This window comes from Chiloscyllium plagiosum, unplaced genomic scaffold (assembly GCF_037043375.1).
Source record: "Chiloscyllium plagiosum isolate Xiang-an unplaced genomic scaffold, Cpla_swu_hap1 HiC_scaffold_16, whole genome shotgun sequence".
In the NCBI taxonomy this organism is placed as follows: Eukaryota; Metazoa; Chordata; class Chondrichthyes; order Orectolobiformes; family Hemiscylliidae; genus Chiloscyllium; species Chiloscyllium plagiosum.
In genome coordinates, this window is record NW_028270154.1 from 90,581,408 (window position 1) to 90,596,692 (window position 15,285).

The following is a 15,285-nucleotide window of genomic DNA, read 5'->3' on the forward strand; positions in this document are numbered from 1 at the left end:
ATGGCATATACCACACTTGCCATCATTGCTCAGACCTTTGAGTATAGAGTTGGGACGTTATGTTGAGGTTGTACAGATGTTGGTGAGATCCCTCTTGGAGGACTGAGCCCAGTTCTGGTCGTCCTGCTACAGGAAGGATATTATTAAGCTGGAGAGGGTTCAGAAGAGATTTACCAGGATATTGCTAAAATGGAGGGTTTGAGTTATGAGGAGAAGCTGGACAGGCTGGGGCTGTTTTCCCTGGAGTGTAGGAGGTTGAGGGGTGACCTTAGTAAAGGTTTATAAAATTATGAGGGGCATGAATAAGCAAAGGTCTTTTTCCTAGGGTGGGAGAGTACAATGAATTATAAGGTGAAAGGAGAATAATTTAAAAGGGACCTAAGGGGCAGCCTTTTCACACAGAGGGTGGGTCATGTATAGAATGAACTACAAAAGCTGGTGGTAGCTGCAGGTACAGTTACAAGACATTTGGATAGGTACATGAATCGGAACAGAGTGATATTGGCCAAATGCAGGCAAATGTGATCATTAAGTTTGGGAAGGGTCTGTTTCCATGCTGTACGACTCTGCAACTCTATTGGGGAAATCTGTAAAGGGATGTGAGCATATTGTTTACCAGATGGAGTGCTCTTCTCCATACAACAGTGTTGAGATTCAGGTTTTAATATCATTTGGATCCTGTGCTTTAATCTTTGCATTGATTGACAGATCGGCCATCCTTTGATCCTTTAAATGGCTAACCAGAAAGCTGACTTCTTTGTTTGGATGCCCAGCCATTGTTTCACTACTTAAGACTTTAATCTATTCATCTCTGGAGGCTTTGTTTAATCAGTTGTGCAGTGGGACCTGATTAGAGGTGTTTCAATAAGCTCTAAATATCACTCGTTGATTCAGGTCAGCAGGTGATATTGACAGAATTGTAAAATGGACAATGAACATTTTAGTGATAGTTTTATGAGCATTTAATAGGATTACATTCATTTGAAGAGGTTTTTGAATGGATGTTTGTTTATTTATTTAAACAGTTTTTTATGAGCATCTCAAAGACATTCAAATACTTCCTTGGGTTCATAAGTTCAGTTCATTGTGGATGCTAGGTAAGCAGATATGAGTGAGGCTGAAAGGGAACAAGAGGTGTATAAGTGGTGAGAGCTAGGGTACAGAATTGGGCTTCTATCACTGTGAATAGAACCAGGGCTTTGGTTCTGCTTGTCTTGCTATCCCTTCATACCTGCTTCCAGAAGGAAAGGTCTAACATCAACCACCTCCACCACTCAGAATCACGCCTTGTCATATTTCAGTTCATTGTGTCTACATTAGCTCTCTAAATGAAAATGGTATAGCCAGGCAGTGCCACATGGCACGTGGTTTTGCAACGTCAGGAATGGTCTGAATCACGATCCCCACCTCGAAGGACATAAGCCTGGTCCTAGGTGTCAGAAGTTGACCTCATGCCCACAAGTGATTTTGCCAATGGTCAGCAGGCAGATAAGGAAGAACAGGTAGTGAAGGAAACATGTCTGGAGGAACCCAGGAGGTATCAGAGATGGGAAGAGATGGAAATTATTTAGCTTTGATTGGAGAGTTGGAGTAAAACAAAGTAATGTGATCCCAGTAACATTGACAACAGAGGAGCACTCTTGAGAGGCAATAAACATAAAATTCTGTCTTCCAATACGGGCATAAACCTTTTCAGAAAAACTAGTAAGAATCTTTGTCCTGACAGTAGATATGAGTTCTATGTCTCAGTAATCATGGTCCTAAACTTGTTGAGCAACAGCATTGGCTGGAGAAAACATCCAATGACAGGGGAGTTTGTTGTAGTTGCTTGCAACCTGACAGCAGATGTGTAGGTGGAAACTCTGGCTGGATGTGAAGCCATGGTGGCAGTGGTAGTTCCTCATTGTAAGCCCCAGCCTATGAGGATGCTGGATGTGATGAGTGGAACAATTCTCACCAATGTTATTTGTATTTTGTGAATAGACATTGAAGTCATTAGGAATAAATGAATTGAGTTTCCAACTTGATTTACTTATTTCAAGAACAAAATGAACTAACATACTTCCAAAGGAAAATTACACTAAATCTCGATGCTAAGGTAGGTTTAGGAAATGTGAGGACCTCATGTGTATGTCTCAGAGAATGCCAGACCACAGACATCTTGAGAAAGCTCCTCCCAAAAATATTCTAGTAGTGAACATTAACAACAAAAACAGAAATTGCTGGAAAAGCTCAGCAGGTCTGGCAGCGTCTGTGGAGAGAAATCAGAGTTAATGTTTCGGGTTGAGTGACCCTTCCTCAGAACTCTGGGTGCTGCCAGACCTGCTGAGCTTTTCCAGCAACTTCTGTTTCTGTTTCTGATTTACAGCATGCACAGTTCTTCCCGTTTCTCTTGTTCAGAGATGAACATTCTTTGTCACTAAATTGTTGAAAATGTATTTAACAGCTGGAAACCAATTCACTGTGACGGTGCAGACGTCTGAAGCTGCAACAAGATGTGAGCTCCATGGAACTTATCTGTTAATAGCAGGCAAAGACAGCCTGATTCTGAAAGATCCCATAACAAAACAAGATGTCTACAAATGGCCTTACAGCTATCTACGTCGATATGGAATGGATCAGGTGAAAATATATCTGTTTGAATCTTCTTCCTGCTACATTGCTTTCTTGGTGTTGATGTTTCTGAATATTACTGTAGTATTCAGAAAGTAATGCTTCTGCTAAAGTCAGCTGCCTCCACATCAGTGCCATGGACAATGCCTGTTAAAATAAGAGGCAGTAAACATCAGAGGAATATTTAGGAAGAACAGTGAAACAACTAACTACTCTCAATTAGGTCAAAATTTAGCATTACAGTAAAGTCATTTACAATAGGAATGAGCCTTCTGCCTTGACTTTATTTGGGGGCTCGTTTGGGATGGACATCCCTTCTGGGGATGAAAGTGCGGCATTGGGAAAGCATAGCAGGACAGGCAGTATCCAAGGAGCAGGAGAATCGACATTTCAGGCATAAGCCCTTTACCATAAAACCTGGGCCATTTAACTCCCATGTCTCACCTAAACAATCCAGATTAGTCTCCCTAACCCCAATCCCTTCAGGTCAGGGGACTGAGAATTAGGGTCCGTTGATTTAGGACAGTGGAGAGGAGGAGAGGTCATTGGCACAGTCGATGACTGTGATAGCTGAACCAATTGAGGCAGGGAGAGACTAGATCAGGTCTGTAACTGTCCAGGAACTCACTGCGTATTAAAGTAGGTTTCAATGTGATCACCTCTCATTCTTCCAAACTTCAGAAATTTTCAGCCCAGTTTGCCCAATCTCTCTCCATAGGACAGGAGAAACTGCTGCTATCCCAGGAGAAAAACTGGCGAACCTTCACTGTATTTCTGTATGGCAAAGATATCTTTGCTGGGATAAGGAGGCCAAGTCTACACAAAGCACTCCATGTGCAGTCTAACCAAAGCTCCTATACAACTGAAGCAAGTCTTCACTCGTCCTGTCACAAACCCTCTTGCAATAAAGGCTAATAATTCTGTAAGCATTCCTGAAGAAGGGTTATACCCGAAACGTTGACTTCTCCACCTCCTGATGCTGCCTGGCTTGCTGTGTTCTTCCAGCCTCCTGCCTGTCTACTAACAATCCTATTAATCTTCCCAAGAGCTTGCTGCATTTCTATGTTAGTCTTCAGTGATTTATCAACTGGGACACTTCAGTCCTTAAAAACGTCTACCTCAATACCACCTTCCTGCTCTTTCTACACACTCAGTCATGTCATTAGTCTCCAGAAACCTATTGATTTCTGTCATGAGCATGTTCAATGATAGAGCTCCTACAGATCTCCAGGTACAGAATGCTTAATGTTCACCGTCATAATCCTGAGATTATGTTTCTTGATTCGAGAGTCACGAAGCGACATATCTACTTAGATCTACCCCGTCACAATCTCTTAGAATTTTATCAGTTTCAATAAGCTTGCCTCTCATTGTTCAAAACTCCAGTGATTTCAGAGCTCTTTCTCAATCTCTTCTCAAACCAATCCTGCATCCCAGGGATTGATCTCATGAATATCTGTTGAGCTCCCCCTATGGCAAATACATGCTTTCTTAGATAAAGACACCAAACCTATACACAGAACTCCAGCTGGGGTCTCACCAAGGTGATACCGAACTGCAGCACGATATCTCTGCTGCTGTGTTCAAATCCCCTGGGATTAGCGACTTACAGTCTGCCTCCTTCACTCCTTGCTGCACCTGCATGTTAGCTTTTAGTGAGAAGTCATTTGACACCAGGTTATAGTTCAACAGGTTTATTTGAAACCACAAGTTTTCAGAACACTGCTCCTTCATCAGGTGAAGTGAGGAGTGTGTCAGGTGACGAAGGGGCAGCGCTCTGAAAGCTTGTGGTTTCAAATAAACCTGTTGGACTATAACCTGGTGCGTGACTTCAGACTTTGTCCACCTCAGTCCAACAGCAGCACCTCCACATTGTAGTTTTTAGTTAGTCAAAGACAGGGACATCTGTATCCTTTTCAACAGCCACACTTTGCAATCTCACTGTTTAAGAAATATTCAGCCTTTCTGTTTTGACTGTCAAAGTGAATAACTCATCTTTGTTCACATTATATTCTGTCTGCCTTGTTTTGCCTGGTTCCTGTAGCCTGCCCAGGTCCTCTTGAAGCCTCTGTGCATCCTCCTCACAATTTGTATTCCCAGCTCATTCCATTTCTCCACAAACTTAGAACGATTACAATCTGGTCCCTCAAATCCAAATCATTTAAATAAATTGTTGATTAAGTTTGTTTTATGGATGTGAGACAGTAAAACTGTGTGAAGCAATATCTCTCCTTTTAAATTAAAGAAGGTGGAATGTGCAGTAAAAGCCCTTCATGCAGATTATCTCTCTTCACCCAGTTCTTGATGTACAATTGATTAATGTCACTTTGGTCAAAAGTAAGAGGTTGTTGTACTAAAGCCAGAATTCTGGTGCAGGAATTAGTATTCAGCCTTACTCAAACCTGAACTCGTGAGGAAGCTAGTCATCATTTAAATGTGAGGGAGCTGAGGGATGAGGATTCCACTAATTGATCAGTTCTGATGATTTATTTAAAGATATTCTAATATGTACAGTGTGACCACATCCCTGTGCTTGGCCCATCTGTAAGCTGTGCTTTTAGAATCATAGTGGGAACAAGCCGCTCAGCCCATTGAGTCTACACTGGTCCAACCTAGATCCACCAGCCTATCTCTTTGGCCTGCGATTCCCAAGGCCAGTCCATGTAACCTGCACATCCCTGGACTGTGGGAGGAAACTCATGCAGACACAGGGAGAACATGCAAACTCCACACAGACAATCGCCTGAGGATGGAATCAAACCTGGATCCCTGGCGCTGTGAGGCAGCAGTGCTAACCATTGAGACAACGTGCTGTCTACAACAGGGCAGGGACTTCACACCAAAGATGATAATACAGCAACACCTCGATCAAATTCCCACTGTCCCAAAGCCAGCCGTCTGTCCTTCTGATATATCCAACTCCATAGTTCCATCTGCTGTGCTGTTACAGCGGTTCAAGCAGATGGTGCTGACTTGGATGAACCAATCTTGGCTCTGCTCCAGATAGGGGTAATTTCTCAGACCCTTTCCCCATCTGAAGCTTTTCATTTGTTGCTGCTCTATACTACAGTTCCTGCAGATACACAGACAGTCGATGAAATAGCCTCTGTGATTAGTGGGGAACAGGCTTGAGTTTCAGGTTGCCTTGTGAATTACGCAGGAGAGTTACTGTGTGGAATTTGTAGTCTTGATAGAATTGAGTTATTATGATAGAATTTCCACAGTATGGGAGCAGGTCGTGTGGCCCACTGACTCTCCGAAGAGCATCCCCACCCACAACTACACCGTCCCTGTAACCCTGCATTTCCCATGGCTACTCCAGCTAACCTGCACATCCCTGGACACTATGGGGCAATTTAGCATGGCCATTCCACCCTAACCTGCACATTTTTAGACTGTGGGAGGAAACCAGAGCACCTGGAGGAAACCCACGCAGACATGGGGAGAATGTACAAACCCCACACAGACAGGGAGGGTGGAATTGAAGGTGGGTCTCTCGTGCTGTGAGGCAGCAGTGTTAACCACTGAGCCACCATTCTATATGCGAGCTGTAATATTACAAGGTTATATGCAGTTGAATGTAATTAAATGAAAATTGTATACTGGCATTATGTCTGACGGAGATTTCCTTTGTCATCAGGCAACATTTACATTTGAAGCAGGAAGAAGATGCGATTCAGGACAGGGGATTTTTCGATTCAAAACAAAGGCAGTCAAAGAAATTTTCCACATTATTGATGCAGCAGTAAAGGAAAAGCAGTCCAAGAAAAAACAGCAACGATTAAGTTTAACTTCTGTTAGCTCTGAGACTTCCACAGCGTCCAGTCAAAAACTGCCAAGTGCAGCATTCCCTAGACAGGAATCTTCCGATGAAAAGCCATCATCAGGTGGAAGAGTGAAACCCTTGAAGGACACAGATTCAAATCAAGAGGTTAGGAAGAGAAAAGAAAATCGAGATCGTAAAGGCCGTAATTCACCTTCTGGGGCTGTACCAAGGGCACCTCCAGGAGCTGAAAGGAACCTTCCTACAACCGATGATAGGGAGGGTGTCGGTGAAATAGTTTATGCTACTGTCAAATATCCTAAAGGAAAGGCAACAAAGGTTAATGTGGAGGAGCCAACGGTTAATCCTACAAAGTATAGAGATAGTTACAGTGATGACTCTTCTATAGACCCAGTGTATGAGAATGTTTCGGATATAGAATCACTGCTGTCCTTTGAGGAAGAGCCATCCTTTCTCAAGGACATACAAAAGTCACTCTATGAAAATTCACAGGGTAGCCTTGAAGATCAGAACTTGTCTTCCAGTACATCAGCTTCTGCCCCAGATTATGAGAATGTTGTGATTGAACGCAGTCAGCAGACTTCTGAAGGGGAACAGGATGATTGTCCAGCCAATGAGAAAGGTGATCTACACCAGACTCCTCCTGGGACAACACCCAAGGAGCGAGACACTTCCTTAAGCTCCGGAGCCTCTAAAGTCACAAAAGCAAAATTTCCAGCTGGTATCCAAGAGGTTCTAACTGATCTGTACTCCAAAGAATTGAGTAAGACACGAGAAGGAAAACTGGAAAAGTTTAGCAGACCATCAGAGCTGCGAAAGTATTGAACTGGGGATGTGGACGGGTATGGGATGCTGGGGAGAGGGCTGGGTGAGTGGTTACTGAAATGGAAACAATTTCTCTAACAATGTTTATCATTTTACAGGTTTTCAACAATTACTTTCTAATATTTATCATTTTCTCTAGTGAATCTGTAAATACAGGCCGAGTGACATGAAGAGGTACATCTCTTTGAGCCTCATTTTTTTATTGACAGTTTGTCAAAGGTTGTTGGGGACAGGCAGGAGGATGGTGTGAAGATCACAACCAGATCAGCCCAGATCTCTTTGACTGACAGGGCCAAATGGCCTACTCTGGCTCCATGGACACCAATCCTGTCTGTTCATGTCTCTGGGAGAAGAACAGTTACTGAGTATACAGGAGATGACAGCTTGGACGAGGAGAACTTCACTGTCTTGTGTTCCTCAGATTGGAAGTGAAAATCCAGCTCCTGTCACTATGACTAATGTGTCAAACCTTGCCCTTACTGATGACAGACTGTCACCACCGACATCTGGAAGAAATCTAGTCCACTTAGTGAAAGTTCTCCTTCCAGTGGGGAAAGGGGCTGTTTGTGTATCAGAATACTCCAGTTCAAACACAGCGCAGTTCAAAAGGGGATCTTTACAGGTCAGCCAGGTGGACCTCATAGAATAGGAGTTCCCTGATTGGGGCTGTTAACTTGGGCCAATCAGGGAGACCTGGCTGACAGATAGAAACAGGAGTGTCAGAGGTTCTGCTCACTCTGAGAGCTGGCTCTGAGGGAGCTGGACCAATGTCAAGGACTCTGTGTGTAAATAAATGGTGACTTGGTGACAGGATACTGGCCTCTACGGAGTTATTTCAGTGACAAGCACTACATAGATGGGGACTGAGGAGAGGAGGTGATAGCACAGTGATATTAGACAATAGGTGCAGGAGTAGGCCATTTGGCTTTTTGAGCCAGCACCATATTGTCATTGGGCTAGTAATCCAGGGACCGCAGTGTATTCAAAATCCCACCATAGCAGATGGAATTTCAGTCTGGTTAAGATTTTAAAGACTTGAGAGAGTGCAATAATTGTAGAATCCCTACGGTGTGGAAGCAGGCCATTCGGCCCATTGGGTCCACACCAACCCTCAGAAGTGCATCCCACCCAGACACAGCCCCCTCCCCTCTCCGCATAACACTGCATTTCCCACGGCTAATCCATCTTACCCACACATCTTTGGACTGTGGGAGGAAACCAACACAGACACGGGGAGAATGTGGGCTGGAGTCAAACCCGGGTATCTAGCGCTGTGAGGCAGCAGTGCTAACCACTGAGCTACCATGTCACCCCAGTAACAGTGAGTTACAATACTGACCCTTAAATCTTTGAAATCTAAATTGAAATGAAACATGCCTTTAGGGAATTTGTTTGGTTCCATCTGTTGGCTGATAAATAGTAAAACGTCAACTAGGCCTCCCATCAGATGAGCATGATTTGTAGCTCATCAGTAAAGTAGATTCTGATTCAGTCTGCATGGGTAATTCCACCGTGACTGGCAACAACATCCAGGCTGGAGTAAAGTTTACGGTGTGGAATACAACGGTGATGCAAGGCTGGATTTTCATTTCTCCAACAGGACTCAGGAGTGGGTTCAGGGGACCATGTGGCCTAGTCCTATTCCTACTCCTTATGGTTTGGGACAGTTTGCCTCCTCCTACCATTTCCTGTCTACTCATTAAATATCCTTCTCCTGTAGACATGAAGTCTACGCCGTGGGCAGCACGGTGGCACAGTGATTAGCACTGTTACCTCACAGCACTAGAGAATCGGGTTCAATTCCAACCTCAGGCGACTGATTGTGTGGAGTTTGCACATTCTCCCCGTGTCTGCGTGGGTTTCCTCCAGGTGCTCTGGTTTCCTCCCACAGTCCAAACATGTGTAGGTCAGGTGAATTGGCCATGCTAAATTGCCCGTAGTGTTAGGTAAGGGGTAAATGTAGGGGAATGGATCTGGGTGAGTTGCACTTTGGTGGGTCGGTGTGGACTTGTTGGGCTGAAGGGCTTCCACACTGTAATGTAATCTAATCTAAATTTCTCAAGCAACATGAAGAGGCAAGGTTTGTGTTCACTGCTTAGCTAGGCCCACCCAAGGCAGTTCAGGTACCGAGTTCAGCAGGTTAGACGTTGTCAAGGCTATTGGTCCAGCTCTCTACATTGTTCCTCTCCATGTATTATCACATCCACACCTTCTTCCAGCCCAACGCAGGCCCTCTCTGAGCCTCCCTGCCATTCTGCATCTGCTCAGGACAGATGCCTCAAGGGTCACTTAGCAACAATAGGTAGTCCTTAAAATGGGTGCATAGAAAATAAACATCTTAAGGTCTAAAACCGGTGTCACTCTGTTACATGCCATCCATACCATACAGAAACAAAAAGGTCAGACTCAAGAATAAAAAACAAAGTCCTGTCCAGTGGTCATTGAGTTGTAAAAACAAATGCCTATTCAGAAACCACATCAAAGACAAATAATCCTTTTATAACCATATAAAATGTCAATCAAATGCTACAGACAACCTTATGATAAGCTAAGTGCTTTTTAGTCTTTTGAAATGCAGGTGAGCATTAGTAATGGGGTCTCCTGTGGGAAAACCGTCAATGCAGCTTCATGCAATATTGAAATTAAAAGAAAAGAGGGCTAATTTTTTTTCTAAGCTACACATTAGAAGAATTTCAGTGGCAGATAACTTTGGCGTGCTGCTCTAACATTTTAAAACAATGTGTTTCAATCATGTCCATTTCAGCCACTTCAGATCATGACCTCAGAATTCCCAAGCACTGACTGTTTGTTTGTTTTCTACTGTTTTGAATGCATACTAATAATTTATCAATTGTGAAACATATCTCACAACGTATCATCAGAAAAAGTCATTCAATACTTAGACAATATTGGCCAAAGTAATGGTCAATTTACCTATTCAGGACAATGCTCAATGATCAATCACTGTAAAACTCATAGCAATTGGGCAAATTTGCTGGCTAATTCTGAGTATGTGAAGAATTACACTGAAGAAAGCCAATTTAGATTTGTCAGTCAGGCTCACAGTTTGGTATAGTTGTGTTTTGACAAAGGGTCACTTGGCATTAATACTGATTTCTCTCCACAGATGCTGCCAGACCTGCTGAGCTTTTCCAGCAATTTCTGTCTTTGTTAGTGCAATTGTGTATGGGAAGCTACATAAGCTCCTTATCGTTGCAGACAGGAAGAATATGTATGTGCACTGCGCCTATTTCAATTCAACAAAAGATGTGATGGCAATTTTCTGGTTCATTGGGGTTGAGAGTATAGTGCTGGAAAAGCACAGCAGGTTAGACAGCATCCGAGGAGCTTATGTCCAAAACGTCAATTCTCCTGCTCCTCAGATGCTACCAGACCTGATGTGCTTTTCCACAACTACACTCTCAACTCTGATCTCCAGCATCTGCAGTCCTCACTGTCTCCTTCGGGTTCAGTGGTCAAAGCATTTCCCTCAGATATATGAATCACTCTGCCTAGTTCAAAATTTAACCAAAGCCTGGCAGTTAACTGTCATTCATCATTAACTGGTGCATTCCCCATGGCAATGCATCTACCAATCAGAGTCCATTTGCCATATAATCAGCACTCTCCTCTGATTACATTATAAAAAGATTTTCCCTCTTGAAGAGGTATTCTTGTGAAATGTTTAGATGCATTCAAGATGAAAAGCTTCAACAAAACATATCATCTTTCAGCAATTCTCAATTTCTGTATTACTAAATGATATCTAAGATCGTACGGTAAAAACAATAAAATACAATGAACATAATTACCTCGACTGCAAGTCAAATGTTTTAACTCCACTTTCCTCCTTTACCTATTAGATTTGCATCCCAAAATGCTCAAGTCTGATACTTATCACAAATTGAAAGATTACAAGTTTGATTGGGTACTGTCAATAATTTGGACATGGGCTGAGATTTATTGTTCCTTCTGCTATTTCCAGAGAGCCTCCCCCTTCAAATCTTCTCCAACTGCCCTGCAGTTCCAAAGCAGACATACATTTAGACACCTTAGGTCAGACCTCTCCCAGCTGTAAAATTCTTTAATGCTTTGGCGTTTTGGATCTAAAACTCTCTCTCCTTGATATACCAGGAGTTCAACTCACTGTTAGTGGAGTCCTTCACTAAACAGGAACTTTAAATCTTTCAGCCAACACCCATAATTTTAACTGAATTCTGCTAAATTCTTATCTCTCATTTGTCCTAAACCTTAAAAGTTAATTGCTTAAGAGAACTTCCTGATGAATTAACTTCTGTTAACTTTTCGTCTCTATTACTTATCTTCTAAGTAACTTGATACTCTTTGGAGGGTCGGTGTGGACTTGTAAGTAATCTAATCAAATCATCATATGATCATTTATTAGAAGCCGGGCATGCTTACCAGAAACCACATTCTAGTTCTTAGAAAGGGCCATCACCCTAAGATATCATTTCTTCTTGTTCCAAATACACCTTGGCTTGTCTGTAAGAGCTGCTCCTTTTTTTGAGGTATTTTAGGTGCTAGAGGTGATTTCCTCGAATTCCAGGAGCAGCAATTACTGTGCATTGTTTTGGAACTTTGGAAAAAAAATCAAAACAACAACAGTTTTAAAAGGGAGAAGAGCAGACAAAGGAATCACATGGTGAGGTCAGTGCAGGAGAGAGAGAGAGAGAACCTGCACAGTTACTGCCTTTGCTGTTTGAATTCGTGTATCGCTGGACATCGGAATGCGTCTGGGAAAATTAACAAACAATGAAATTCACAACTAATCTTGGAGGAACTGTTGGGCGAAGTTCACAGCACAGAATCAGATAAGTTAATTGTTGTTTTAAGTCTGTCCAAGAGAAAGGCTGCAGTAGTGAGTACAGTGGGTACTTTCTTGATTATATGTTTTTGGAGATAAGTCTCTTGATTAAACTTAAAATATAAGCCATAGCTATTAATTTAACCTGGGGCAGTATTTGTAGAGGAATAAGACGGTGTGATTTTCTGGGTCTGTAGATTGTGAAGGAGCAAAAATGGCCTTTGCAGTGATATGTACTTCTTGTCAGATGTGGGAGTTTAAAGAGAGTTTAAGGGTTACTGCGGATTATATCTACCATAAATGCTCTTGGATGTGAATCTTATCAGATCGAGTGGATCGGTTGGAGAGACAGATAGAAGCGATGAGGAATTTGCAACAGCAACAGTATGTGATGGATGGCAGTTATAGGAAGGGGGGAATGTCTCAGATACAGTCACAGAGATGGGTTAACTCCAGGAAGGCTAAGAGAGGTCGACACCTAGGGCAGGAGTCTTTTGTGGCTATACCCATTTCAAACAGGTATGCTGCTTTGGAAAATGTAGGAGGTGATGGATTCTCAGGGGAACACAGCATGAACAGCCAAGTTTCTGGTATTGAGACTGGCTCTAATGCAATGAGGGGTACGTCGGCTTCCAAGAGATCAATTGTGTTAGGGGATTCTGTAGTCAGAGGTACAGACAGACGTTTCTGTGGCCAGCAGCAAAAAAGCAGAATGGTGTGTTGTTTCCCTGGTGCCAGGATCAAGGATGTCTCGGAGGGTGCAGAATGTTCTCACGGGGGGGGAGGGGTCAGCAAGAGGTCATTGTCCACATTGGAACCAACGATATAGGAAGGGAAAAGATTGAGACTCTGAAGGGAGATTACAGAGAGGCAGAAATTTAAAAAGGAGGTCTTCAAGAGTATTAATATCTGGATTACTCCCAGTGCTACGAGTGAGTGAGGGCAGGAATAGGAGGATAGAGCAGATGAATGCATGGCTGAGGAGCTGGTGTATGGGAGAAGGATTCACATTTTTGGATCATTGGAATCTCTTTTGGGGTAGAAGTGACCTGTACGAGAAGGATGGATTGCACCTAAATTGGAAGGGGACTAATATACTGGCAGGGAAATTTGCTCGAACTGCTTGGGAGGATTTAAACTAGTGAGGTGGCGGGGGTGGGACCTAGGGAGACAGTGAGGAAAGAGATCAATCTGAGACAGATACAGCTGAGAACAGAAGTGAGTCAGTCAGGGTAGGCAGGGACAAGGTAGGACTAATAAATTAAACTGCATTTATTTCAATGCAAGGGGCCTAACAGGGAAGGCAGATGAACTCAGGGCATGGTTAGGAACATGGGACTGGGATATCATAGCAATTACAGAAACATGGCTCAGGGATGGGCAGGACTGGCAGCTTAATGTTCCAGGATACAAATGCTACAGGAAGGATAGAAAGGGAGGCAAGAGAGGAGGGGAGTGGCGTTTTTGATAAGGGATAGCATTACAGCTGTACTGAGGGAGGATATTCCCGGAAATACATCCAGGGAAGTTATTTGGGTGGAACTGAGAAATAAGAAAGGGATGATCACCTTAATGGGATTGTATTACAGACCCCCCAATGGTCAGATGGAAATTGAGAAACAAACTTGTAAAGAGTTCTCAGCTATCTGTAAGAATAATAGGGTAGTTATGGTCGGGGATTTTAACTTTCCAAACATCGACTGGGACTGCCATAGTGTTAAAGGTATAGACAGAGAGGAATTTCTTAAGTTTGTACAAGAGAATTTTCTGATTCAGTATGTGGACGTGCCTACGAGAGAAGGTGCAAAACTTGACCTACTCTTGGGAAATAAGGCAGGGCAGGTGACTGAGGTGTCAGTGGGGGAGCACTTTGGGGCCAGTGACCATAATTCTATTCGTTTTAAAATAGTGATGGAAAAGGATAGACCAGATCTAAAAGTTGAAGTTCTAAATTGGAGAAAGGCCAACTTTGACGGTATTAGGTAAGAACTTTTGAAAACTGATTGGAGGCAGATGTTGGCAGGTAAAAGGACGGCTGGAAAATGGGAAGCCTTCAGAAATGAGATAACGAGAATCCAGAGAAAGTATATTCCTGTCAGGGTGAAAGGAAAGGCTGGTAGGTATAGGAAATGCTGGATGACTAAAGAAATTGAGCGTTTGGTTAAGAAAAAGAAGGAAGCATATGTCAGGTATAGACAGGATAGATCGAGTGAATCCTTAGAGTATAAAGAAAGTAGGAGTATACTTAAGAGGGAAATCAGGAGGGTAAAACAGGGACATGAGATAGCTTTGGCAAATAGAATTAAGGAGAATCCAAAGGGTTTTTACAAATACATTAAGGACAAAAGGATAGGTAACTCAGGAGAAAATAGGGCCCCTCAAAGATCAGCAAGGTGGCCTTTGTGTGGAGCCACAGAAAATGGAGGAAATACTAAATGAATATTTTGCATCAGTATTTACTGTGGAAAAGGATATGGAAGATTTGGACTGTCGGGAAATAGATGGTGACATCATGCAAAATGTCCATATTACAGAGGAGGAAGTGCTGGATGTCTTGAAATGGTTAAAGGTGGATAAATCCCCACGACCTGATCAGGTGTACCCGAGAACTCTGTGGGATGCTAGAGAAGTGATTGCTGGGCCTCTTGCTGAGATATTTGTATCATCGATAGTCACAGGTGAGGTGCCAGAAGACTTGAGGTTGGTAAACATGGTGCCACTGTTTCAGAAGGGTGGTAAAGACAAGCCAGGGAACTATAGACTGGTGAGCCTGACCTCGGTGATAGGCAAGTTGTTGGAGGGAATCCTGAGGGATAGGATGTATATGTATTTGGAAAGGCAAGGACTGATTCGGGATAGTCAACATGGCTTTGTGCATGGGAAATCATGTCTCACAAACATGATTGAGTTTTTTGAAGAAGTAACAAAGAAGATTGATGAGGGCAGAGCGGTAGATGTGATGTATATGGACTTCAGTAAGACGTTCGACAAGGTTCCCCATGGGAGACTCATTAGCAAGGTTAGATCTCCTGGAATACAGGGAGAACTAGCCATTTGGATACAGAACTGGCTCAAAGGTAGAAGACAGAGGGTGGTGGTGGAGGGTTGTTTTTCAGACTGGAGGCTTGTGACCATGGAGTGCCACAAGGATCGGTGCTGGGCCCTCTACTTTTTGTCATTTACATAAATGATTTGGATGCGAGCATAAGAGGTACAGTTAGTAAGTTTGCAGATGACA

General features: G+C 43.0%; 1 protein-coding gene across 3 annotated transcripts in view; it reads left to right on the plus strand.

Moving 5' to 3' along the window:
• Positions 1–15,285, plus strand: part of LOC122556958 (uncharacterized) — a 61,669-nt gene that overhangs the window by 28,413 nt on the left and 17,971 nt on the right. For 2 of the 3 annotated variants that reach the window (XM_087995518.1, XM_087995520.1), the window contains 2 exons: positions 2,447–2,622; positions 6,254–11,024. In XM_087995518.1, the coding sequence (XP_087851644.1) occupies positions 2,447–2,622; positions 6,254–7,222 (1,145 nt within the window). In that variant the 3' untranslated portion in view covers positions 7,223–11,024. Of the gene's footprint in view, positions 1–2,446; positions 2,623–6,253; positions 11,025–15,285 lie in introns of those variants that run through there. The other variant, XM_087995519.1, reaches the window with a different exon arrangement.